This window comes from Danio rerio, chromosome 5 (genome assembly GCF_049306965.1).
Source record: "Danio rerio strain Tuebingen ecotype United States chromosome 5, GRCz12tu, whole genome shotgun sequence".
Taxonomy (NCBI): domain Eukaryota; kingdom Metazoa; phylum Chordata; class Actinopteri; order Cypriniformes; family Danionidae; genus Danio; species Danio rerio.
This window is the reverse complement of record NC_133180.1, coordinates 2,045,001-2,070,000: the sequence shown is the minus strand read 5'-3', so window position 1 is coordinate 2,070,000 and position 25,000 is coordinate 2,045,001. Positions and strand designations below refer to the sequence as shown.

At 37.6% G+C, this 25,000-nt stretch overlaps 2 protein-coding genes across 3 annotated transcripts in view; both read right to left on the bottom strand.

Annotated features, from left to right (window-relative positions):
* rab35a (RAB35, member RAS oncogene family a) overlaps nt 1–22,828 on the bottom strand; it is a 30,951-nt gene extending 8,123 nt beyond the window's left edge. The window contains exons 1-4 of one of the 2 annotated variants that reach the window (XM_073951111.1): nt 22,595–22,828; nt 20,340–20,390; nt 17,868–17,991; nt 4,523–4,647 (exon numbers count right to left, since the gene is read on the bottom strand). In XM_073951111.1, coding sequence (XP_073807212.1) covers nt 4,523–4,647; nt 17,868–17,991; nt 20,340–20,390; nt 22,595–22,646 — 352 coding nt within the window. In that variant the 5' untranslated portion in view covers nt 22,647–22,828. The remainder of the gene's footprint in view (nt 1–4,522; nt 4,648–17,867; nt 17,992–20,339; nt 20,391–22,594) is intronic. The other variant, NM_001386745.1, reaches the window with a different exon arrangement.
* Nucleotides 1–25,000, bottom strand: part of si:ch73-55i23.1 — a 782,803-nt gene that overhangs the window by 700,247 nt on the left and 57,556 nt on the right. The gene's annotated exons all lie outside the window — the stretch shown is intronic.

Below are 25,000 nucleotides of genomic sequence, written 5' to 3'. Positions count from 1 at the left end.
GGCTGATTGTATCCCTGCTTTAGACAAACTAGACATTACGAGAATGAAACGCGGCTGGAAAACAGTGTTTAATGCATCACTCGTCACTTCAGGAGGAGCCGTGAATTAATTTAGCTAAACTGTGACATGCTCATCTTGCGGAAATATTACCAACGATCCATCAGGTAATGTTTTCCCCTCCCTCTCTCTCTCTGTTGGTAAAGCTCTGTCAACAAATATTTTTCCTCCATATCCCATAATGCACAGCGCATCGGCCTACGGCAGCTGGATTAGTCCAAAACGTGCAGTACTTCTTGCTGTTGGACCTGTTTTAGTACGGATCATATTCTCAACACAAACAAACCCCTCCAGGGTTCGTTTGAAAGCGTACCGAGACCACCTCTTCAAGCAGGTCTCGGTACGCTTATTTGGTCCGCTTTTGGTGCGCACTCGAGTACGATTGCTGCATTCTCACCTGCCCAAACCAACCGCACCAAAAGGGGAAACGAACTCTAGTGTGATTCAATCCAACTAAATAAGGCAGGTGTGAAAACACCCTAAAACTCTGAGGTAATATCACATCATGCAATTGGTAATTTTTTTCCAATTACGTCTTTTACGCCGGAAATAGACTCCCATCCATCAGACTTGCCTGATGTGGGTTTCCTAACAGTAAACTGACCGTTTTCTAATGCAAGCTAAAGAGACCAGCGCATCTTCACTTTGCTCTCTTATGTTGGTAAATCCTGCTCTGAGGACCGTCATGCAGATAATGCATGAACAGAATGTGCCAATAAAAAGCAGAAAGCACTGGTCACGCAATCATCATGTGTAACACTCATGAGCACTGGCTGTACAGGTGCCCAATAATGGCCTGTTTCCACTGAGAGGTAGAGTATGGTATGGTACAGGTCACCTTTATCAAGCTTGTGTTTCCACTACCAAGGGTACCCTTTTGATGGGCTTAGTGTATGACAGAAAGTTTTAGAGTACGTCATTTTCACTCGAGGAAACGTCAAAGTAAAGCTGTACAGGTTGTTCTCATATCATACGAGAAGCTCTTCTCACAGCACAGATGCTTTATACACACAAATATGTGTCTAAATGTTTATTTCTAACCTTTCTATGAACATGAGTTGATTATAACTGGAGATCACGTCTGGAATTATATAAAATAAATAAATAAATGAACATATATAAACATTAGGGTTGGGCATCTAAGCTATAATGCCGATCCGATACGCATCTCGATACAAAGAATACGATCCGATATATTAGCGATACATTTGTGACATATTGCGATGCAACACGATACGATTCACACCCATATCACGATACGATGCGATATTTCAGCACTAACTTATTAGATCAAGTTTATGAGATGATGTGAAAGAGGATGCTGTGCCATTGAATGAGTTTGATTATTTATTAACCAAGCAAAACCAAGACTTTTTTTAACAAACTGGCTCTTCTCTCAGAGCCAGAGTGTCAGTTTACAGTAGAGGGCCATTTTAGAACATATAGCACATATTATTTAAGCATTTTCAAGATAAACAGAATGTATAAGTGCAATATATATTAAAATATATATATTTGCACTCTTTCAACATAAAGGTTTATCATTGCACAACAAGAATTGTGATTTAACTTTTCAACTATGAAAACAAGTTTTACAAAGATATATTTTGCCACTGAATATTCAAAACTTAAGGTGGTGAACTAGCAGTGTTATGCTGCTTTGAAACATCACTGTCACTGTAAACAACAGGCTAACAAAAATATAACAAACCAGCAATCTTCTTGCTGTGAGGTGGTCAAACTACCCACTGTGCCAACCATTATTTTTATCATTATTATTATTAATATTATTATTATAATTAAATAAAAATTAACAGGAGGAGGTGTTTAAAACCTTCGTTCTCCGTGACACTAGGCTGAATATCTTTGCAGATGAACAATGCAATAGCATTTGTTATTGGCGTAGAGCGCACAAAACTGTTGCGCACGGAAAAAAAAACTTGCAATGCTTTTCTCACCACTTTTGGAGCTGGTAGCTACAGTTGAAGCAGTGCGAAAGCCGGGGATGCAGGAACACTGGAAGATGCTTCCACAACAACACCGTGGCGCCGCTTCAAGTGAGATATCAGATTAGTCGTACTGCCCGCGTATTTTACAGATATGCGGCACATTTTGCAAATTGCATCTGTCCTCACAAGTCGTCCATCCTTAAATCCATAATGTTGCCATACTTTAGATTTAAAACTCAGTGAGGAATAAAATGTTTGTTTTGCTTCTCGCGCTTTCTGAGGGCGCTCCACTAGCTTCATCCGCACACCTGATACACTGAGTTGTAGTGTGTACACATCCGCAAATCCGTTGCTAAGGCTTACTTTATGTAGGTCGATTAAATTATGCGCCAAAAACAGGTTGACAACACTTGTTAATAAATAAAAAATACATTCTATATTAAAAATATAAGCTGTATCTCGGAAAAATCGATGCATCTCGCAAAAACCGATGCATCTCGATTTGCTTCCAAAATTTCATTCATCCTCTGCTGCCCAACCGATGCACTCGCATCGTGCACGCGCATGACCGCGTATCGATACATATCGGTTAATCTTCCCATCCCTAATAAACAGACATAGACCTTTACAGTCTCCAATATTATACCAACTACAGAAAAACTACACACAGCAGACATTTAGGCCTTATTTGGGTTCAAAAACAACATGAAATATAGCCCACAATCAAAGCAAACCTCTCATCTGTGTCTGTATTCTTCAGCAGCACATGCAGCCTCTGTTAGAGTAATTCTGTCATTCAGAGTTCATAATAGTCCAGAAGTTGATGATAATAGTTAAACATGGCAGTGTGTTCATGTTTTAGGTTGCTGAAGCATCATTTGCTGCTGTTTTTTCCGGCTTCTCCTTTGTTTTTTCGTGCTTCACTCTCGAGTTTGTCTCTTTCTGAAAGCATCGGATGTCAGAAGCGTTTCAGTGATCATGCGCACGTTATCATAATCAGCTCAAGAAGTTTGTTATTTCATATATAGACGTGTGGTGAGCTCTCTGGAGACAGTAAAACCGCTCACACTTTCAGATGACCTCGTAAAACAACAACTTTACATGGCAGATTTTGTTCTTCTTGGCTTTGTGGCTGTTCATCAAGACGACGTCAAGGTTTGTTTAAGCTTGGATCATTCATGGCTCAATATTATATGTATATATTGTTACGGTGTAATGTCTCAGCAGTGCATTTAAAAATAGCGCTTCCTTTGTTTTCATTCTTCTGCTTCTGCGAGTGACGTATCTCTGTAAACCAAGGGTGTCAGTCCTGGAGGGCCGGTGTCCTGAAGCGTTTAGCTCCAACCCTAATCAAACATACTTGAACAAGCTAATAAAGCACTTACATTCACACGGGGCGTCAGCGTCCACGCTTCCCATTCACTTTGAATGGGTGACGTCAGGCGTTGCCAAACTGCATTATGGATCCGTCGGCGCCGTTTCAAAGGCGTTGCTCGCTGCAGAAGTTGGGACTAGCTCAACTTTTCAAGCGCCGACAGAAGCGTCAGCCAATCAGATCGCTGTATGCAAATACAACAGCTAGACAGTGGCATATTACTGACTGAATTTCATTGGCTGACGCTGCTATGACGATCGATTCAGCCCCAACTTCAGACACGCCTTCAGTCAAGCATTCAGACCCTGAAGCCCAGTGTAAATAGGGCGTTACTAGGTATACTAGAAACTTCCAGGCAGGTGTGTTGAAGCAAGTTGGAGCTAAAGTCAGCACGACAACCCGGCTGTAAACCAATAGAATTCAGCTGCTCGTCTAGCTCTGCCTTTTGGTACCCTTTTAAAAAGGTGCCAAAAAAGTGGTATGGTACAGATGGCTTTTAGGTACCCTTTGACAGTAGAAACGGGCATAAAAGCGTACCGAACCGAACTGTACCGTACCACTCTGAGCACAATGAGGAAATCACAGATATGCTGTTCTGAAATAACTTCGGGACTTGGGAGCGCTATATTGTTAGCCCGCCCGCTCCTGTGAAATTACACCAGAGTTACTGACAGCTACCGCATTTTATTCAGAAATTTATTCCCACACAGCAAGAAATCTGGTCAGTAGCGGCAGGAAAGCAGACCTCTACTCCAGTGTCCCTGTATCTGTGGTTACACTCAGCAAACAGCAGTGAGTTTGGTGAACTGATGACCTTAACGGTCAATCACAGTCATTTCTGTTGAGCATGTGAACCCAATGGCAAATCAAGAATGCGCTCAACAGCACTCAAATGTTAGCGGGAAATGGACATTTTGAAACTTTCAGTACTGATTGGTATCGAATATCAGTATCATGACAACATTACTAGAGACACCAGAGACACATTTTACATCTTGTAAAAAAGGGGCATTATGGGTACCCTTAAATCTTGATGGCAATTTTTTTTTTAAAAATGATATCATACTGTATTTTTTATGCATGCAAGAGGAACATAGTGTTTCTTTGTGAAATGCATCAATATAATCGACAATATACTTACCTAATATTCGACAAACGTCGTCACAGTTTTGATTGATTTCATGCAGCCAGCGCTTGACGTTTACAAAAGACTCGGCGCTGGTGACGTCGTAAACCACTATTACACCGTGCGTGCCTCTATAGTACCTGAAAAAGACCACACAAACAACACAATCACATCAAGAGTGGGAAGTTATCTTAATACAACATAAACAATAAACTCAGTTCAGCCTGAAGCACAATGATGAACACAAGAACAACAAAAGCTGCTTTAAAAACTAAACATTTTAAAACACATAAAGCACCAAAAAGTGCAACAAACAAAATAAAATAGTACATGTTTAAATGTAATAAACATAAATATAAATTAATAACATTCAAAAAACGTAAAAGAAATAAATAAAAATAAAAATTACAAATTTAAAACATTCATTATTTATAATAAATAAATAAATAAATAAATAAAATATAAAATAACACCACTACAAAAAACAAAAAAAATTTTTTAAGAAAAATGTTTACAAAATTGAAAATGAACACGTGTAATTTTGAATAAATGAAATAAACATGTCAATACCTTTACAAAAACGCAAAAAAGGAAATACATATTTTTAATAAATGCTTACAAAAAGTAAAAATAAACGTATTATTAATATTAAATAAAAATGCAAATAAATAAAAGTATTAATTATTAGCAAAGAAAATACATATTTAAAAATATTAAATATTATGATAAATAATGTAAACAAATATAAATAAACAAAATATGTATTATTTATAACAAATAAAATTAAAAATGTAAATAAAATTAAAAATATACATTTTTAAGAAATATTTATAAAATAAAAAATAAACCTGTATTAGTTGAAATATATAAAAAATAAAATAAAATAAAAACAAATTAAAACTAATAAAAAATTAGAAAATACTTTTTTTTACAAAAATAAAAATAAACACGAATTATTCAAAATAAATAAAAATAAAAAGGTAAATAAATACAAATAAAATACAAATTAATATTTTTGCAAAAAAGTAAAGATAAAATGTAAGAAATATTTACAAAATAAAAAATATTTATAATAAATAATGTAAACCAATAAACTATCACTCCAAAAATTAAAGAAAAAGCATATTTTAAAGAAACATTTACTAAATAAAAAATAAACTAGCATTATTCATAATAAATACAATTTAAAATGTAAATAATGTCAGTAAAATTATATTTGATTATTATAAATAATGTGAATAAACATTAAATAAACAATCGTCAAATAAAATCGCTAATAAAAGAACAAAAACAACAAAATTCAACAAACAAAAACGATAATATAAAAAAAGATAAATTATGGCTTTTTTAAAAATAATGTAAATCTAAATCATTTAATTTAAATACATATTTAATTTTTGAAATATTAAACTCTTAAGGGTCCGTGAAACATACATTCTAGCCATATGTATAAGTATATTTAAAAGTTTGAGAGCCAACTTTTACATTACTCACAATCCCAAAGCAGAATAACTAGAGTTTCCCAGCAGGACTGGAACGCTCGGCATCCACAAAACTCTGCATATTCTGTGTTTATTAGGTTTTAGATAATCTGATAACACTGTCAGCTACCAATTAACGTTTAGCTCACCGTTTAACACATTTACACACTAATTTGATCCTGAAAACAATGCTGAAAATGTGAGAAGTGTGTCTGGACCTGCAACCTGACTAATGAATCTCGTATAAATCCATTCAGTGCATAACAAATCATTTGTTTATTTATTTAATAGTTTAGCTTAAGAGCGGTTTTGTAAATTTTCTCTCTGTCTTCTGAAGAAAAGGGTGACCTGTGGCTCTTTCACTTCCTGTGACTAACATCGCTGACAGGAAGTGGTTGTCTGAGGTAACGTTTCTCAAGAGACTCACATCTCAAAATCATTTCTTTCACTATTTGTCTGAGCCGCAGAAAAACAATTAAAAACGCAAATCATTCGTTCATGCGTTGAACAGTCAGTGTTGTGTTTATACAGTGTGGTTTACAGATAGTTAGCGATGCACAATATTATAATGACTAAATTGGCCGATTTGATATTGATTTTTTATATTTTTTATTAGAAAACTGTAAAAACTCCCAGCAGGAAAGAAACTTGACGCAGAGAAACATCAAAAACGTTTCAGAGTAGCACTTCATTGGTCAGAAAATTGGACGAGAAACTGAAGTATGAGGTGACAGCAAAAAAAAATCGTTGATCCATTTAGGCAGAAGAGACAAACTGCAAACTGTTTATATCTTATAGATGCTAACTTTGTCACTAGGGGTGTCAATATTAATTGTTTCTTCTGTGCACCGTGATACAGACGGGGACAATTCGATATCAGTTCAGTACTAGTTTATAACATACAGAGGTCATTTATCTCCTATGTGCAATGTCGCAGTAGAATACTATGGTGAAGGAGGCGAGGGCGAGTAAATAAAACACTCCTACTACTTAAAAGGTAGATAATTATGCACAGTTCAACAGCTTGTGAGTCTGCTGTAGGGTTGTAACAATATACCGGTATGACGGTCTACCACGATTTGAACGTGCACGATTATCATACCATGAACAATTGCATATCAACAGTTTTAACTCTTAAAGACCGAGACTTAAAAATAAGCATTGCTCTTAAATGTTTAATAACTTTTGATCCGCTGATCCGATTCATACAATTCAAAGATTGGCATAAAGAAGAGAATCTCAGCTTTCCAGTGCTGTATCACATAACATTTTTGACAAATTTAGACATAACAGATTTGACAAAGAAACGCTCGTCACTGTGTCTCCGGACAAACCAGACATGATACATTGATGCATTGTCCCTCCTCCATGCCCAGATTGGTTCAAACTCGCTATATCACAACCAATAAGCATAGGTTTCGCTTTGGTTTGTGGACCAACAATGAGCTTTTTGAACAACACAGAATGAGAGATAGGCATACATTTATGCGCGGCTAAATAAAACGCAAAAAAAAAAAGTTTTGCATGAAATAATTCTCATACTAAGTACTTTTGCATGCACAGCAGCACAGAAACATGACAAAACAGTGACACAGCAAAGACGAACTGCTGCTCTTGCTGTTTTCAAAAGACGCAAATGAAGGTGCAGCTGTTTGTCTGCATTGCATACAACCAGATCCAAATCCATATCCACAGACAACCATATCCATGCTGGCACATAAAACCTAAGGATGTTCCATATTGAATCTAGTTTCGTTATGTAACTATTTATAGTAAAGTAAATATTTATATCTATTTTTTACTGAGGATTTGCACCATGTTTATTTGGACTTTGACACATTATTTATTATTTTCTTATTTTTTTATTTGTTCATTGTACAAGTGGACACATTCTCTCACCTCAGCGGTCAAGATTAAGTCCTGAAAATCTCAACATGCTTACATTTCTTCATCACAACCTAGACTGAAAAAAAACAATGCTTTAAATACATGTTTACAGCCATAAACTTGGTATTGCACTTTTGGTCTCCCATTTATCCTGCTTATAAGGAAGGACAGTTTAAGTTTATTTTTGTCTAATCTTAAAAGACCTTGCTTGTTTATTCCTTCTAATTTAATTTATTAAAATGGGAAATTTTTCAGTTTATTTTTATAAAAGACTTCTATAGTTCTATTAAAATGGTTCTTTCAAAAGTTTGTTGAAATAAAACCTTTGTTCAGTCAGAAAACGTGTTCTTATTCTTTTCAGGGTCTTTGCTATGAGAATTACTATTTAATACCGTATACCGCGAAACCGTCAAACTGTGGTATTGTTTTAGACGATTATCATACCGTAAAAAATTCATACCGTTACAACCCTAGTCTGCTGGAAAGTCTTTCATTGACACTGAAGGCGACACAGCACACAAGCCAATATTTCACTACAAAGGAGAAATGCTGTAAAACTCCATCTCTGCCTCTCTCTCTCTCCTCTCTCCCTTTGGACATTTGTTTGTTTGTTTGCTTTATTTATAGAGCACATTTAAAAACAACAGATGTTGACCAAAGTGCTTTACAAAACAACCAGCATACAAAATCTATACCTATATATAAAAATTGTGCAAAATATATAAAATTAATTAATTACAATCAAAGGCAAAGAGACAGAAGGTGATTTTTTAGATGAGACTTAAAAGCACCAAGTGAAGAACATGACCGGATCTGTAAAGGCAGACCATTCCACAGTCGGGGGCTCCAGCAGAAAAAGCCCTGTCACCTCTTGATTTCTGAATGTATGCGTCACCGACTTGGTCCCAGTCATTCCCCTCGCTGGCCAGCAGAGGTCACCATCACCGTACTACTGACATTACGTCATCCCCAGACACCGATGTTTTTGTCATATATATGTATATATATATATAATTAGGAACATTTTTATTTTTTTTTACCTATGGTATTTGAATGTGTATTTGTGTGTATGTATTAAGGGTGTCACGATTTTGACTTTAAATCAAAATCGATCGAAATTTATGCTCAATTTCGATTATCGAACCAAAAAATGGAATCCTCGATGCTGCAACGCCCCATGTCACATCAGCTTGACTTGTTGACTTGACAAGCGGAAAAAAACATGCTTGTTAAAGAGCTTGTTGAACTGCAGTAGCAGGAGACCCGTCAACAGAACTTAAACCCTCTCCTCTTTCAATGAAGTTGCCGGTGTGTAAGCATTTTGGATTTCCAGTGAGTTATGTTGACAACGTTCGTGTTGTCGACAAAAAAAAAAAAAAACACAGTTTGCAAGCTCTGCTATGTATTAGGCCGATAGACAACACCGGCATCGCGATCCTCCGCCCCGCACCGGTTGCAAATCCGCTCGTGAAAAATACACACTCAGGCCCTGTTTACATTAATAGGTCTTAGTTTTTAAATGGCATTTTATGACGATAACGATCCACATCCACTCTGGCGTTTTGCATTTCTGAGCAGCCCTCCTTCCTCACTACCGCTGAAAACACACATCACGTGACCACACACACACACACACACAGACACAGACACACAGGCAGGCACACACACATTGTCGTGCGCTCGAGACAGCGGGTCCAGGCAGTCAGCGGGTCAGTAGACTGCTTCAATCTCTCACTTTCACACTTGTACTTAGTAATTTTAGCGAACACCTCAAATACTGTTGACTGGTTTCTGTTGGTTGTGCACTTTTTTTACCGACGCCATTATAAGGACACAGATCACTGCCTATTCACGAGTCCCGCAAAAAAAAGTAATTGACAGGTGGCAATTATGTGTGTCTTTATTCAGTTACTGCATGATTTGTTTATGATTTTGTTAAATTTTTCTTTTTTAAATCGAAAATCGAATCGAATCATGACTTCGAAAATGTCATCGAATCGAGGATTTGGAGGGTCGTGACACCCTTAGTATGTATGTGTATATACATATATATAAGAAGGGCTGCATTGTTGTCTGTATGCCTAGTTGATGGGGAGAAAAGGAAAAAAATCTATAAACATTGAAAAAAAAAATTTGGAAAACTACTAGCCACTGTGGCTGGTTATCAACCTAGTTAATGTCAAGCCCTGATCGTAACCGAACCGAACCGCGAGACCAGTCCGAGTTTGCACCCCTATTTGTCAGTTTTAGAGCAAACTAGCTGATAGATACCCTTCAGACTAACTTGCACTAACATCTAAAAAACATTATTGAACCTTTAATATGAACTAGACAAAGAAGAAAGCACCATATAAACTCTTATTATGACAGTGTGTTTCACTCCTATATACCTTAAAATAACCATACACAACAATATTAAGGATTTTCCTCCAATATTTCACTCGTGTGCCAGAACGTAAACTATTAGAGATGGTGAACTCTTTCCCATAATGCCTCACACAGACATCTACAGTGTTTGTGAGCTGAAATTCACTTAATCTAATGGGGGAGAGCATCTCTGCTGAACATACCAGCCTTTATCAAGCTCAGATTCACTCCTGCTGGAATTCAGCACTGCGTATCTCCAAAATATACTGAAAACACGCATTACTGCTAACACAGGCTGATAATATACATTCATGTCATTCAGGTCTTATTTTGATGACGGATGTTGATTCTTAGAGTGCTTTCACATCTGTAGTTCGCTTCATTTGGTCCGCACCAAGGGTAATAAATTATACATTGTTGTATTTTCTGCCATCTTTGGGTCGTTTTCACACCACACTGCTGGCTTTGGTCCGAACCAGTTGAAACGAACCAAAATGCAGTCATCTGACAAAATCCACATCTCTCATTGGCCAGATGTTGTTGAACATATTTCCTAAACTGCTTATTGATTGGTCAGAATTCACGTGCGGGAAAATGCCAATAAACTCCCGCAGGTAAACAAAACCTTTTACTCTGGAGGGCTGATTGTATCCCTGCTTTAAACAAACTATACATTACGAGAATGAAGCGCGGCCGCGGCTGGAAAACAGTGTTTAATGCATCACTCGTCACTTCAGGAGGAGGTGTGAATTAATTTAGCTAAACTGCGACATGCTCATCTTGCGGAAATATTACCAACAATCCATCAGGTAATGTTTTCCCCTCCCTCTCTCTCTCTGTTGGTAAAGCGCTGTCAACAAATATTTTTCCTCCATATCCCATAATGCTCAGCGCATCGGCCTACGGCAGCTGAATTAGTCCAAAAGGCGCAGTACTTTTTGTGGTTGGACCTGTCTTAGTACAGATCATATTCTCACCACAAATGAACCGCTCCAGGGTTGGTTTGAAAGCGTACCGAGACCACCTCTTCAAGCAGGTCTCGGTACGCTTATTTGGTCCGCTTTTGGTGCGCACTCGAGTACGATTGCTGCATTCACACCTGCCCAAACCAACCGCACCAAAAGGGGAAAACGAACTCTAGTGCGATTCAATCCAACTAAATAAGGCAGGTGTGAAAACACCCACAAATCCCTAGATCAGTCGTCTGTTCTTTTGTTAGATCAACTTGTGCTATTTTTATTTCATGTATAAACAAGCTTCATTTGCATTTTCAATTTTTGACTCCAATGCCTAATTATTAAATCGTTAAAATGACAATAATTAAATGAAATGTTTATAATAATAAAATAATATGTTTTTTTTGGAAGTGTGTACTTACACTGCCATTGTTGCAGTACAGTGGTCCCCTGCTATAACGCAGTTCACCTTTCGCGGCCTCGCAGTTTCGCTGATTTTTTTTTTTTTTTAATTTGACATGCTTTTTTAATTTTTATATATTTTTTTAAATAATTTTTAAGGGGTTTTCATCTTTATTGACAGGACAGTGGAGATTTACAGACAGGAAAGTATGTGGAGCAGAGAGAGGGGAAGGATCAACAAAGGACCTTGAGCCAGGAATTGAACTCGGGTCAATTTTTTTACATCACATTGTGATCTGCCTCCTGATTGGCTGTAGACCATTAATCAATCTCCTCCATGTCTCCTGTACAGTACAGAATGCGTTGAGCTTGCTAGGGTTGTAACTGTCCGCAGCAAGACCATCGTAAAGGGGGTACAGTCCGCGCTACACACTGCCATGCATTTTAACATTGTAAAACAAAGGTTTTAAACACGGGTGCCACAAGTCAGCAGCTGTCTGCAGTGCCCAGCTACGACTCAGGACACTGTTTATATTTCTGCAGTGCCAACAAAGTGATGTCTGAATAATTTCATTTCAAATAACATGTGAATGAGCGCGTCCGGTGTGCGTTACTTCCAACTGTCATGTGTGCGGCACAACCGCTGTGCAAGGCAAGGCAAGTTTATTTATATAGCACATTTTATACACAGTGACGATTCAAAGTGCTTTACATAAACAGGAATAAAAGAGACACATATAAATAAAATAGAAAAAATAATATAAAAACAGATGAAAACAGCGTAAAGACCATATCCATATTCCAAAACACCCGTGTATCATATTTTCTCATTTTACTCCAGGACTTGCCCATTCTCCTGTGAAATGTATTTTCAATGGAGTTTCTGTGCTTGCCTGCTGCTCCTGATGGAGCTTGTTTAAACTGTGCTTCATCTCGATTCACACCTGAACAACTAAAGGAATGCTTAAGTCTATTTAATGGATTATACTTTACTTACAGCATCATCCCGTAAAAGGACATTGTTAGGCCTGTCACGATATCTACTTTTGTTGTATGATATATTGCACCAACATATACTGTGATAAACAATATTATCGTCCCTTTAAGACCATTTTATGTCACGTACTATATAATGCCAGAATGACAATACAATATCAACACAATTCAAGAACACATCTTATTCTGAAGAATATTTCATTTAATTATAGTCATTTTAACAGTTTAATAATGAGGCACTGGAGTCAGAATGTGGGAAACACATATCCTAAATAAATTAATAATAATAAATGTTAGCAAAAAAAGTACAAGGTAAAGAGTAACAGAGGCTGTGATATCTACTAGCAGATCTATTGTCAGCTGTCAGACACCCACATGAAAATATACTATAGTCATTTATAGAAAATACTGTAGTGTTTTTAACCATGCTGACACTGACAATAGAGATAGAGACACTCCAATAGAGATAGACATGTTGCACAATCAGCTAAATAGTTGATAGAACTGGTTTGTTTGTATGGGCGATATATATTGCATCAATAAAAAAATGATTGAGCTCATGTCCATGTGTTGTGCGATAAGTCCATATATTTGTTATTGTGACAGGCCTAAACCTTATTAATTAAAAACAGCCACTTCAACCTTTCACCGGAAGTTTATCAATGGCTGAAAAACACTAGCTGTGCGTATAGCAGCCCACTGTCAGGTGTTTGTTACCAAATAAATAGGTTTTTTTTTTTTTTTTAATTTGTCTGAAGCCATTTTTTGTCTAAGCATAACACATACTTTACTGAAACCCCAAAACCGTGAGTAGTATAAACCGTTGCACCCACACCACATACTGGCATCATGCACCTCTCAATATACTGAAACCGAATGTGTTCAGTGTATAAAGGAAGGCGGCTTCAACCTGCGGTTTCCACTGCTTGAAAGAGGAAATAAGACACTTTTAAAACCTGCTGTGTCTTTATTTGTGTCAGTGAGATCACATCGGGCATTACAATCAACACTCTGATTCTTTCAACAGTATAAATACCATGTTTTACCACTGCAACATGCCTTATTTTAATGCACATCTCCTCAGAGGTATTCTAAGAATCACACACACATTTAAAGGGTCATGAAACACCAGAACACATGTGTTGAGCTGTTGACAGTGGTATATGTGTCCCACACTGCTAAAAACACTATTAGGACACCTATATTTCACTAAAAGTGTAAATTGGTTGTTTTTGCGTTATTTCAAGCAAATTCGTACTTCCGGTTTAAAACGAATTATTGAAGCTGCGTCACGGTCATGACATAATAGCGTGTATTCCAGCGTGCAGACTGAGCGTCTGTGCCAGAGTGTGTCTTATTACATCTTACAGTGTGCTGCATTAATGCATGAGTAAAGCTTGGTTCAAACCAATCAGCGCGCTCTATTGTGCAACTTCATTAATATTCATTACTGTCACAGTGTTTAGACGACAGAGACGCCACGTTGTGTTGGCAGAACAAGCGTGAAGTGTTGCTTTTATAGTTTGCTGCAGTGAAGTTTTGTTTTCATTTTCTCTCTGTGAGAGCTCAGCTGGAGTCACGTGTGGATTAACAGTGTACGCGACGCTCCACAACAATAACTTACGTGTCTAAGGAGGATTACTGTTTACCTGAGAGCTGTTCTCATCTGCAAACGCTGAGATCCGGATTCGCTTGTAGTCTTCTCTTAATAAAGACGCGGCTCTAGTTGCTGGTGATTTTCTTGTCTCTACAGATTTGGTAAGTGAGCGACCAGTGCTCTTTGTTTATTCAGTTTGTTCATATTGAACTAAGTTAACTATTGCACCGAGTGTAAACATGTTACAACCAAACTTTAACCTCGTGTAGGATTTTCACCGCATTTTGTGACCGGAATAACACACGCAGCTTTCTGACACTACCTGCCGTGTGCATCTAAGTTTCCGGGAAATGCTGAGGTTTTTTTTTTCTCTCATTCGCCGTGCGGTATCAAACACTGCATGAAAAATACACGCTTAGAGCAGCTCCTCGAATAAAATATCTCGTTTGTCGCGAGGGGCATGAATGAATTCCCTGAAAGAAAGAGCCAAACTGCAGTTAAAGTCCACCATTCAATAATTTGGCGTGTAATTCTGTGTGTGTGTGTGTGTGTGTGTGTGTATTTTGACTATGAAACTCAGCGTGCCCAAATAGACACTCCCACACTATGCCTCTTTTCCTCCTCTGACACTCCCTCCTAGACAAAGCTGGACACGCCCACTTTTCTGGATTTTTCCAAAGTAGAGGTGTGAAAACACCCTGCTGAAACGAGGGGGTTTCATGGCCCTTTAAGAGCTTAAAGTACGTCTTCATTTATAATCCTTATTCATCAAAACAACTGGCTTAAACAGCAACAAAGCATGCAGATCTAACAAAGACTGCACGCCATATTGGAGAACTCTCACAGAGTCTTTTAGGAATATGTACACAACCTGACCAAAGTCTTGTCCTTTATCCCAGTTGTAATGCTGTGTTCACACCAGACGTGGCACGCGTGGATAAATCGCACTATTCTCGCGTAAATAGACGTGTGAATAGCTAAATGGCTAACATGGAGTTTATTAAGAGAATAGCTGTGTCTATGTGCTTTAGAAAGGTTCAAAAACAGCATTGATTCATTTGGAGCCGTGTCTGAGTCTACAAGATTCTTTCAGCGCTGTGCACCAGCTCTGTGAGTTCATCAACTCATCCAGAAACTGTACCTGGGTGATGGAGGCTTTCAGCGGTGCTTCAGACTGAGCTGACCCCAGTTTGATGAACTGTTGTCCGTTCTCAGCAGGAGGATTTCCCCTCAGGACAGCAACAACTCATTAGGCACTAAGTCATAATCACGCCCCTACAAGACAAAGCTTATGACTGGTTAACGTAGTGTGAGTGTTCGCAGAAGTTCAGAATTTCCAACTCGAGCGATTCACGTGAAACACTCATCAAGCGTGCAAAACGCTCAACTCACGCCGCTTCATTTGCGCATATTGCACAACAGGAAGTCTATTCGTGTCTTTGCATTGCCTTAATATGTACATCACTCACGCTTGACGCTTCTTCTGCGTCTGGTGTGAACACAGCAAAAGAGCAACACAAAATAACTCGACTTCTAGTTGATCATTTGGTGTAAAAAGGTGGATTTTCCCCATGAATCATCTGTTGATCTGCATCCCAATCATCACCAATACTGCAGAAGACCTACTGGAGCCAAGATTCTCACAGAAATTGTGGACTATTTTGCCACAATCTGAAGCAGCAAATACACAAACACTTCAATTAAATAAATACTCTACACTACACTCCTCTTGAGTGACCTGTCCGAGCAGCCTCTAACCTTAGAGCGGTAACCACAGGTTTTCTTGCCTACCCATGCAGCCCTTTGTTCATCTCCTTTAACAAAGCGGTATCGTAGGTCTTAGCGCGCATCTCTCTACTTTAATCTGCTTTAATCTCTTAACTGTTACCACACATTAAGGACTCTCTCTTAAAACTTATAAATGCTCTATGCATATCTTACATCATTAATAATTTCCCAAATCTGGGTAACAGTTACTAGTTAATGTTTATCCTATCCATCAAGGCCCACTGAGGAAAACACAGATCATTTGCATACCTTACTCTGCTTTAATCTCTTAACTGTCACCACACATTGAAGACTCTCTCTTAAAACCTATAAATGCTCTATGCATATCTTATATCATTAATAATTTCCCAAATCTGGGTAACAGTTACTAGTTAATGTTTATCCTATCCATCAAGGCCCTCTTAGGAAAACACAGATCATTTGCATGCAAATTCTTTTTCTTCTGTTATTCAAAACCCCTTTTTTCTTTAATATCTTTTTTTTACATTTACTTTTAATTCTTTAAAGCTGGAGAAACAGTTCAAGTGTATTTACCTGTACAAGCAGGTCCTGGCAGAAAAAACACAAACTAATAAGCATAAAATCGCTTACCGTTTTTTATTGTGGCCACATATTTGTGTTTTCTCTCCAGTCCAGCATGCACAGTAACACCAGTCTTGCTCCTTTCCAGCCCACCCAGAGGGACGCCAAATGTGGTGGTTTTCTTGGTTTTTCTCTTACTAAATCAAACTCAGTCTGGAGGTTATGAATATCAGAAGAATATACTTTATTGTCGACAACAAAGGAGAATTTTTCAGACAGAGATGCTACTGGGGGTCTCCTGAAAGTTCTCCTTTGTTGTCGACAATAAAGTATATTCTTCTGATATTTATAACCTCCAGACTGAGTTTGATTTAGTAAGAGAAAAACCAAGAAAACCACCACAAAATCAGTCAAGTTTGGTGAAGGAGAAATTATGGTTTGGGGTTCATTCAGTATGGGGGCGTGCAAGAGATCTGCAGAGTGGATGATCAACATCCACAGCCTGAGGTATCAAGACATTTGTGCTGCCCATTACATTACAAACCACAGGAGAGGGACAATTCTCCAGCAGGATAGCGCTCCTGCTCATACTTCAGCCTCCACATCAAAGCTCCTGAAAGCAAAGCTGCTCCAGGATTGGCCAGCCAAGTCACCAGACATGAACATTACTGAGCATATCTGGGGTAAGATGGAGGAGGAGGTGTTGAAGATGAACACAAAGAGTCTTGATGAACTCTGGGAGTCCTGCAGGAAGGCTTTCTTCTTCATTCCAGATGACTTTATTAATCAGTGATGTGAGTCATGTCAGAGATGTATGGATGCAGTCCTCCAAGCTCATGATGGAGTCAGACAAGATTCATTCTGTCTCCACTGCAGCAGGACTTTATATTCTATACTGGACATTATTTCTGTTCAGTGATGAGACTTTAGTCTAAGCAGAGTCAGAGCTTACTGTCCTAATGACATCATTAATAATCAGGGCATGATCAGATTTTATTGTGCTCAAATAAGCAAAATCTAGAGGCCTTTGCCTTTCATATGAGACACTTCTGACACCAAATCATCAACTAGAAGTCAAGATATTATTCACTGTTCCTAAAACTTGGATAGGCAACAAGACTTTTGTCAGGTAGTGTAGATAGTTTCATTAACTTTGTCATGATATCTAGTGTACAGCATTAAAAATTTGTTCATTTTAGCTAGTTTCATTAAGTGCCCTTGAGCTCCAGAAAGGCGCTGTATAAATAAATGTATTATTATTATTATTAATTAAATCACACGTTTTAAGAGTTTATGATCAAACATTGCAATATATCAAGTTTTATTGTAACTAATCTGCGCATTTAACTGAAGGTGTCACTCACGTGGAGGTGATTGTCCTGAATCTCTCCTGGCCTGCTGTATCCCAAATCTGCAACTTGACTTTCTCCCCGTTTATTTCCACTGTGCGGATCTTGAAGTCCACACCGATGGTGGTGATGTAGCTACCTGGAAACACAAAACATGACAATTAAAAATGTGCAATTACAGTCAAAACAACAAACAACCCAACACAAATTTATACTAAATTTATCTATACTAAATGGCTTTTTTCTAGCTGGCACATCTTAGGTAACATTTATTATTATTTATACAACAGTCCTGTCTGGATCTCGAATCTGATTGGCTGATATTTGTGATATATTTAAGTAATATCATCATCAGTACAGCCTCTTTACCCTTTGTGTATTACTCCGCCCACATACAGTCAGCAACAAGCAGAGACACTACAGTCTGACAAATATTACTGCTGTTAGACAACAAAATATACTTTTAATAACAACAATAATAATAATAATAATAATAATAAATTTTATTTATAACACGCTTTTCTCAGTCCCAAAGCGCTAACAGGCATACAAGGCAAACAAAGCAGAACAATAAAAACAGTCAGAAAATAAAATAGAATAAAAAGACCGCAATAAAATATGAATGATTCAATACAATTGGATGATAAAATGACAAAAATAATCAATCTAAGTTAAAAGCAACGGTAAAAGGGTGAGTCTTAAGAAGTTTCTTAAAACAATCCAGAGAAACAGCATTCCTGAAGCTGGTGGGTAGGCCATTCCATAGCTTAGGCACACTGTACGACCACCCATAGTCTTCAGTTTACAGCGTGGCTGATACAGCAAGATTGCAGATGAGGGATGAAGACTGCGGGTGGGAGTGGCCAGAGAAACCAGGTCACAAATGTAGTCAGGTGCTAGCCCGTGTGCTGCTTTGTATGTTAAAACCAGAGTCTTAAAACCAATACTTGATTTAACAGGAAGCAAGTGAAGTTGCTGAAGTACAGTACTTTTTAGGCTTTTTTAGTGGAGAATGTAGTTGTTTAGATTGCAATTATGCAGTTTATTTGCAAGAATAGTGCCTATTTTAAAATATTTACAACGTCTGAGAGAGCTCGTCGGCGACAGTTGACGTTTTTATCCACAAGATGGCGACAGAAGTGCATAATAAGCCCTTAGGCTTAGAAGATGTAACAGTCTGATTTGTAACTACAGCAGTTCAAATCAATATTAAACTGGTAAGCACACCTGCCAACACTTCTGTTTTTCATGGGAGTATCCTGTATTTCAGACCAGTCTCCCGCAAACACCCCGTTTTTATTTCCTTCTAAAAAAAAAAAACTCCCGTAATTTCACCCACCCCCCTCTTTGGTACAGTCTGTAAACTAAACACCCCCGGGTTGCCAACTTTGGTACAGTACCCGATCAAAGTGGCCGCCCAAAACCTACTGCATCCTGTTCTCAACCTCACCCCCGAACACCCTCTCCCCCGGTCTCCTGGGTTTTCAGAGACATGTCGGCAGGTTAGATGATCTCTCTTTCTTTTGTATGTTGTAATGCTGTATTTATACAGATTTGATTGCATATCAGGAATGTGTGTTGTGTTGGCAGATTGAAATAAGCAAAGTCTGCATGTGTTTAGCGTTTTTCATTATTACAAACACAACAGCAGTCTGGTAACGTTAGTGGATTCGTTGTTATTTTGGGGTTAATTATTGTGAAATCCCGATTGCAACAAAGAAATACTGTAGACTGTAACACTGTAAGAAGATATCTCTGCAGACTGATGGCATTATATGTCATGTTCAGCCTTATAATCTTAAAATATGAGCAAAATCAGCAGTTTTGTCATCACTTCAAATTCAAACACGAGCTCTAAAGTAACGGCTTCTGCTGTTCTGACGTCAGCTGCAGATGTGAATGAATGGCGGAAGAAAGTAGTTCCTAATAAAAGAAGGGTTTTTAGACTCTCCGTGTTTGATTTTCTTATTTATATACAGGATTGTGATGATGAACTGTTGTATAAACGCAATATCACACTTGTAGCTGTGCAATATGGCTGTTTATCAGCACTAGTGGGACGCTAAGGCACTTGGCCTACGGCCTCATGACAACGCACGCGTCCCACCAGTGCTGATAAGCAGCCATATCGCACTGCTATTCGTTTGATATTGCTCATTAATTAGTTTAGAATATACATGTCTTCAAATTCTGATGTAAATGCCTGATTATTAAACTGTTAAATTGACTATAATTAAATGAGGTATTCGTAAGAATGAAATATTACGTGTTCTTTGAAAGAGTGTTCTTGCATTGTGATGCTTTTAGTGTTAAAATGACAATTAAATTGGTGCTATATATCAAACCACAAAATAATAGATATGGTGACAGGCCTAGTTGTGACTGTGTTTGTAGTCAGTTTTATTATCAGTAATGTGGCTCCTATACACTACTGACCCCTTGTACTGTTAATGTTTGTTAAAAACACATGTGATGTGCTGCTCCTACCTGAAAAAGTGTTATCAGCAAACCTCAGCAGTAAACTACTTTTGCCAACACCTGCAGGAAAGACAGAAGAAACATCTTTAAACACAATAAATAAAAATTCATAATCTCTGTGGTCATAACTATACTATTATATGCATGCATTTCACATATAAGCATTCAAAGATTAAACATTGACAACTGGTCAGAATAATAAACATTTTAATTAAAATGTAGGGTTAATCTGCTTAAATTTGATTTATTAACACTTCCGAAGGTAAAACATTGGTACTTTGTAGTCTAAAACGTTATCTAATAGTGTCAGGAAAGATGTCCCGTTATATTTATTGCATGCAAAAATAAATTCTTTAAATGACGATATTTATATTGAATTTAGAAGAAACGTCTTTAGTAGTTGTTCAAACACAAATTCATTGCCATTGAGTGAATCTTTCAATGCATGCATGAAAATGACAAAAAGGCGCCATGTTATCAGACATTTGTCCCTTCTACGCAACACCAATGAATAAAATAATTACATTTTAAAAATAGTCTTGATGACATTTATTTATTTAATCCATAACATTATTTTATGAATTTAGAAAGAAATGCAGTTCTGATTAATAAAAGCCAACACAATATCAACATTCAAAATTATTAAAATGAATGAACATCTCAATATTAAGAAAGATTCCTCATCATAAGAAACAGGTTTAACACAAATAATGTCATGATAAATGAAAATCTTACAATATAATCTCAGTCAGATTTGATGGATCTAGTTTATTTATACACCCATGCAATCACAGCCAGTTCAACTAATAAACAGGTCACTGTAACATTAATATTTAAAAACCAAGAGCAATATCAAAACACAGCCAGACTGAATGGCTGCAATCTTAAATAAAGTCTGTTAATACACACATACACTCTTACATCTGCACTGGTCACTTTATGCAACAATGGACTACCTCCCTATTTATCATGACACTGTATCACAATTTTTATGTTTACATGCCTTTTTGCACTATATACGGTTCTATATCTGCACACCCATTGCCATATGACCTTAATGTCTTTGTATTGTATTGTATTGATTACAAATTTTTATTCTTTCTTTTTTTATTCTTTAGATGACATTTTATGCATATATTTAGACTAAATATTAGGTACATATTTAGATTTGATTACATTTTATGTATATATTTAGACTAAATATTAGGTACATATTTAGATTTGATTACATTTTATGTATATATTTAGATTCAATTTTAGGTATATATTTAGATTTGATTACATTTTATGTATATATTTAGACTCAATTTTAGGTATATATTTAGATTTGATTACATTTTATGTATATATTTAGACTCAATTTTAGGTATATATTTAGATTACATTTTATGTATAATTTTATTTATTGTAAATCCTTTCTTAAAACTCAACTTTTTGTATTAACATTATATGTTAGGCACCTAGGGTCTGAGAGTAACGTCATTTCGATTCTCTATATGTCCTACATGTGGTCGAATTGACAATAAAGCTGACTTTGACTTAATGGGTGCATTACATCTGCTCCTCATCTAAAGCAGAAATAAACTATTATAAATGTCATTTAAAATACGTTAATTAATCAAGATCTGTATTAAGTTCCCATTCACTGCAAATGACTACTCGAGTACGTGTAAGTGTCGCTGAACATTGAATCTTAGACCCCAGAAAGATGATTATAAATGTTTAACACAATTAATGACTAATAAGTAACTCCTAATGTTTTAAAATTACAGGCAACTTTAAAAGAGTGAGACTGAATGGCTGTAACTGAACTCGGGTGACATCAGCCTGCTAATATTCTGTTACTACAATGTCCTTTAAGATCTGTAACATATACAGTTTAAGTTACAGTCACTGTAAATAATCACTCGAGTACATGTTAATGACGCTGAACACTGAATCTTAAATTACAGAAAGAAAATTATAAATGTTGAACTCAATTAATAACATGACAAAATAAAAGCTTCTTAATCCCAGACATTTTAAAACTACTAACCTTACTTCAAAACACAGGCTGAATGGCTGTAACTAAACTCAGTTGACAAGCCCATAGCATCAGTCAGATAAATCAGAAATAAACTCCTCTAATGTCATTTATAATAAGTTAAATTAATCAAGCTGTGTATAAAGTTTACATCCAGCGCAAATAATCCCTCGAGTGCGTGTAATGTCGCGGTGTTTGAGTCGCGGCCTGGTTCCGTCGCTCATCCCCGGTGTTTCCTTACCGCTGTCCCCGATGATGAGCAGCTTGAACAGGTAATCATAATCCCGCGCCATGGCCCCGCTCCGCCCGAGTCCCGCACAGAGAGGCCTCCTGCTCCGCCTCTCCCGGCGGTATGAGCTCCAGCGCCGGTCCCGATCACCGGTTTATTTACAGCGCTTTGCTGGCTTTCGGAGTCTCACATCCGTTAGCTCTTCACTGACCTGCTGCCGCCCGCCGCTCATTCACACACACACATACACACAAACCCCGCTCACTGGAGCTGCGCACGCGCAGCAGACACAGCAGCATTGCAGAACATTCAACAGCAGGGGGCGCTGTTTCATCTACTTTCTGTATAAGCGCGAATATATTTAATGTTGCATTTTTATTCAATTTCTTGTATTTTGTCAATTTTATTTATATAGCACTATTATAAACAACCAAAGGTTAAACAATGTGCTGAAAAATACAAATCACAAAGAACAAGTATAAAATTAAAGCTAAAACAAACAATTCTCACTGATAAAACGCCAAATGAAAAAGGTAAGTTTTCAGCGTAGATTTAAAAGCAGACAGAGATGATATAGATCTAATACAGAGGGGCAGAGCATTCCACAAGGTAGGACCAGCTACTGTGAAAGCCCGCTCACCCCTGCATTTCAGCCTCGACTTTGGGATGCATAACAATCTCTGGTCAGATGAGAGAAGAGACCGACCACCCTGCTGAAAAATCCAGCTTAAACCAGCCTAGGCTAGTTGGCTGGTTTTAGCTGGTTGACCAGCCTGGTTTTAGAGGGGTTTTGGCCATTTCCAGGCTGGTTTCCAGCCATTCCCAGCCTAGTCTTAGCTGGTCAGGCTGGAAAATGACCAGCTAAAACCAGCTAAAACCAGCTTGACCAGCCTGGTTTAAGCTGGGTATAGCTGGTTTTGGCTGGAATACCCTGCTTGACTAGGCTGATCAAGTTGGTTTTAGCTGGTCATCTCCCAGCCTGACCAGCTAAGACCAGGCTGGAAATGGCTGGAAACCAGCCTGGAAGTGGCCAAAACCCCTCTAAAACCAGCCTGGTCGACCAGCTAAAACCAGCTGGATTTAAGCTGGATAAGCTGGATTTTTCAGCAGGGCAGGCTGATGTTCTGACAGGTAGGAAGGAGCCAGGCCATTTAGAGATTTAAAACAAGGAGAGGAATTTTAAAAGTGACATGACAGTGCAGAGGCAACCAGTGCAGAGAGCCTTAGAGCCAAGGTTAAAAGCCTTGCAGCAGCATTTTAAACTAACTGTAGGCGGGATAGAGTTGTCTGACTAATCCCAGAATATAGCGCATTACAGTAGCCCAATCTAGAAGTAATAAAAGCATGAATTATTTTTTCAATTTTTTTTCTAGATAAAATAGGTCTGACTGTTTAAAAGTCAAAGCTGAGAAAAGCAGGATTTGACCACTGCGTTAATCTGTTTACCAAATCTTAAACCGTCATCAAAGATAACACCCAGATTTTTTACACAAGGCTTCAGAGACAAACCCAATTCACCAAGATTTACTGGTGGTGTCCTACAATAATTTGACGAGCCGAACACAATTGTTTCAGTTTTAATCTCATTAAAATCTAGAAAGTTCATTCATTCATTCATTCATTCATTCATTTTCTTGTCGGCTTAGTCCCTTTATTAGAATGAACCGCCAACTTATCCCGCAGCGGATGCCCTTCCAGCCGCAACCCATCTCTGGGAAACATCTAGAAAGTTCTTATATTTAGAATACTCTACTTGCAGGCCCGTAGCCGGGTGGATTGGGTTCGGGTTTTTCGAAAGACCCACCCCCACTGAGGTGCAGAATTTATCCCATACACTGTGGAGCTAAAATATGCCAAAGCAATCAGAATTTGAATCATGTTCATTTGAATTATTGACAATTGTAATTTAATAAATCTGAATTTTTTTTATGCCATTAAAACATTTTTCTTTGATTTAGAATTTCTTGACTGGAATATTGAACATCTGAAATGTAAGACGACTGAGTTTTTCAAGGCTGAATTTTTATAAACGCATTTTCAAACTTTTTTGTGTCCAGAACTGACAGACTGCAGATATGATCAGTTCAGGAGGAAGAGAAACCGATACTGGTTATGGGCTAATAACAGATCTCTACACGGTTAAACATTAGAAACATGTTCATAATAATAATTAATAACATTACACTTCATTTTATAAAGCACCTTTAAAAATACCACACACACACACACACACACACACACACACCACATCTCTCTAAAATATCATCTGTGTGTGTCTTTGTGTTTGTCTGTCTGTGTATATGTGCATGTCTCTCTTTGTATGTGTGTGTGTGTGTGTGTGTTTGCATGTCTCTCTTTGTATGTATGTGTGTGTGTGTGTGTGTCTTTGTGTGTGTCTGTGTGTTTGCATGTCTCTCT